Source organism: Oratosquilla oratoria, chromosome 18 (genome assembly GCF_046742065.1).
Source record: "Oratosquilla oratoria isolate Oo_2021 chromosome 18, ASM4674206v1, whole genome shotgun sequence".
Lineage (NCBI taxonomy): Eukaryota > Metazoa > Arthropoda > Malacostraca > Stomatopoda > Squillidae > Oratosquilla > Oratosquilla oratoria.
Window position 1 is genome coordinate 25,250,411 of NC_134794.1, and position 3,171 is coordinate 25,253,581.

The 3,171-nt window shown below is 44.3% G+C and overlaps 1 protein-coding gene across 1 annotated transcript in view; it reads right to left on the reverse strand.

Moving 5' to 3' along the window:
* LOC143035127 (uncharacterized) overlaps positions 1–2,641 on the reverse strand; it is a gene marked incomplete at its 5' end in the record, with an annotated part of 35,346 nt that extends 32,705 nt beyond the window's left edge. Inside the window, 1 exon segment of the mRNA XM_076201721.1 lies at positions 2,554–2,641. Within this exon segment, the coding sequence (XP_076057836.1) occupies positions 2,554–2,641 (88 nt within the window).
* Between the last annotated feature and the right edge of the window lie 530 nt (positions 2,642–3,171).

The window sequence follows — 3,171 nt, forward strand, 5'->3', positions numbered from 1 at the left end:
AGGGGGACAATACAGCCTCTGTGCCTCACTATAGTGATGACATCCTACTAGATAAGGATATGTATGGTGGGATGTAGAAGTGGTGTCTTGGGAATAGAAGAAAACACGCCGACAGAGGTAATTTGTTGTAATGACGATAGTCTACTGTCACCCAGAACAAAGTCTAACACTTCATTTAATCCTCCGCTGCCGCCAACAGATTTTATTCAAACGAAGGAAACTCTCCCTCGCAGATTAAAAGGGTCAAATAATTCCTCCATTACTCCGTTCATAAGAACGGATATCTTTGTATATTTCACTCTGGCTGACATCAGGCGATTTGTTTCAGTTGGAAGAGGTTTCGAAGCCAAAGGGAACACGTGACGAGCAAGACCACGAGTTCACGCGCGGCTTCTGAGACAGGGAAGCGGTTCACTACAAGCTAGCGTCTGGGGGGGAGGGGGGGTGTCTCCTTTCCCCTTACCCCCTACCCCCTCCCTCTCTGCCTTCTCTCTTCCCCCTCCTCCCGCCCTTCTCTATCTCCTTTGTGTCCTTGAAGATATTTCTTCTTTCTTCTTTCTTGCTCTTTACCATTTCTTCTATTCGTCTGTTTTTCCTTTCCCTTCACCCTCCTTCTCATCCCTCCATTCTCTTCCTCCTTGGTGACCTTGCATTTACTTCTTCCTCCGTTTTTGTTACTTTGTGTTTCCTCATAATTATCTACAGCATTTGTACCTTGCTTTCCCCTTATTTCTTTCTTTCCTTTGGTTTCTAGTTTTATTTCTCTGTCTTTCTGCTCTTCAATTTAATCTTAACACATACTTGTCCTACAAGGCCCTTTCCACGCCACATGTCCCCCAATCCCCCTCTCATTCTCTCTCACACATTCTCTCTCTCTCTCTCTCTCTCTCTCTCTCTCTCTCTCTCTCTCTCTCTCTCTCTCTCTCTCTCTCTCTCTCTCTCTCTCTCTCTCTCTCTCTCTCTCTCTCTCTCTCTCTCTCTCTCTCTCTCTCTCTCTCTCTCTCTGCATATTTTATGTAATCGGTTATTTCAAGGACTTTAGTGGCATCCCTGGAGACCAAGTCACTCGGCATTCTTTTATGACTGGAGAGAGAATAATCTCCACTCAAAAATGAAAACTGATCACTTTTGATTTGTATTATCTCTCCATTCTGCCTTCTTCCTCTTCATTTCTGTTCTTTACCATATCTATGAGTCCACCTCTCCGGTTAGATATTGTCTGAAAGGATAGAGGCACTTTTTATTGCCAAAATAAATACCAATCTCTCTCTCTCTCTCTCTCTCTCTCTCTCTCTCTCTCTCTCTCTCTCTCTCTCTCTCTCTCTCTCTCTCTCTCTCTCTCTCTCTCTCTCTCTCTCTCTCTCTCTCTCTCTCTCCTTCACTTCTTCTCTACCTCCCTTTCTCTCTTTTTTCTCTTCGCCTTTCCCTCTCTTATCATCTTCTGTTTCTTCTTCTGTGTTCCTTTCATTCTCCGTTTTGTGATTTTTCCGTCCCCCATGTGTCTTTCGTTTTGCACGTGACTTTTCTTCTAGTTCTAACCTTGTTCTTCTTTACCCTATCAGGCTGAGTCCATTTAACCCTTTCGCTATGTAGGAAAGGGAGAGGGTTCCTTCAGTTCGCCTTGCTCTTTGGATCACGTGTTGGACTCGTGATCGACAGCTGTTTCCCTTCCGGAAGAGAGCTCAGAGCTCGTATGACCGATCTATGGGTAATGCTATGACCTTACACGCACACACACACACACCCAACTCCCCGCCCACGAGAGTTGGAGTAACGATTCGAAGCGCAGCGATACTGAAATAATTTCAGCCCTGGGCAGGATTCGAACCAAGTACCGCCGGCACCTCCGTACTGACAGTCTGGGACTCTACCAACCGCCTGACGGCAGCTAAGACAAATGCGAAAGAGTTTTTTTTTTTTTTCTTTCTTTTTTAGATTGCATTCCTTGTTCCCCCACCAAAAAGTGTTTTGGCCAACCACATATTCCTTAGCTGACGGGTTTGAGGAATGACAAATTATTGAGTAAGTTTTTAATCTATTGAAACATGTCTTATTCAAACTTGTTATGATTTCCCCTAACATTTTCTGGTGTTCAAGAAAATCAGATCTGCACACTCTCTCCTTTCTTACCGAAGCGGAGTAGTTGCGTCATCGGGATGAACGAAACAGGTCGACGGCATCCAAAGGAAAATGAAAAGTAACTCTGCAGTACGGATATAGTGAATCAAGGCAGTGCTAACGCTCTTCAAAACAAAAGGAATAACGGTGGCGGGGTGGGTTGGGGGGGGAAGTGAAGATGAGGAGCATACGCCAGGAGGCTCATAACAGAGTATGGAAGCCATCACCTTAGCCCTGTGCGCTTTAGGGACTGTGGGTTTCATTCGTCTTTGAGGGAAACCGCCGCCGCCGCCGCCGCAACGAAAGGGTGAAGCGTTGTCTCACGTTTCACAAAACTCACCTTGAGCCACGCGATCTGCGACGGTGTCAAGATGGTAAGACCATCGATCAATCAATTAATCAGTCTGTCTGTCAGTCACTCCATCAACCACTTACCTTGAGGGAATCGTGGACTTCCCTCAACTTGACGATGAGGCTGTCGTGCCCCCGGTGCAAGTTCTCGATGACTACTGACGAGGGCTGCCTGGAGGAGAAAGAGAAAAGGTCACATAAGGTCACGGGAGATCAGCTGAGGTCAAAGAAGGTGAAACAAGGTCAAAGGAGGTAAAAGAATTTCTAGAAAAGGTCAAAGAAGACACCCAATCAGGATTTAGGTCTGGGTGACGTCAGTCGATTCCTTTTCTTTCGTTGCTAGATAAGGAACATCTCGAGTCTGAGACCGCCTTTGTCTTGAGTGTCTCGCAATTGAATGCAGAGCAAAATTAGTAAAAGATGACAACGGGTCGTATAGTTAAAAGGTTACCTGTATTTCAATATTCCAGTAATATTAGTCGTCAAATAGACTAGGAAATATATTCTATAATTTTTAGATCGCAGTTTAGTTTTAGAGGAAAAATTATAGTTTTCTTGTTTTTTTTTGTTTTTGTTTTTTCAATATGTCAACAAGATAATGTTCACTTGATGTAATACCTTCCCGAGACGCAAATAATTAAATTTCCATTCATTTCCCTCCTGCTTGATCTTACACAAGAACAATCATCAGGTCAACTTACT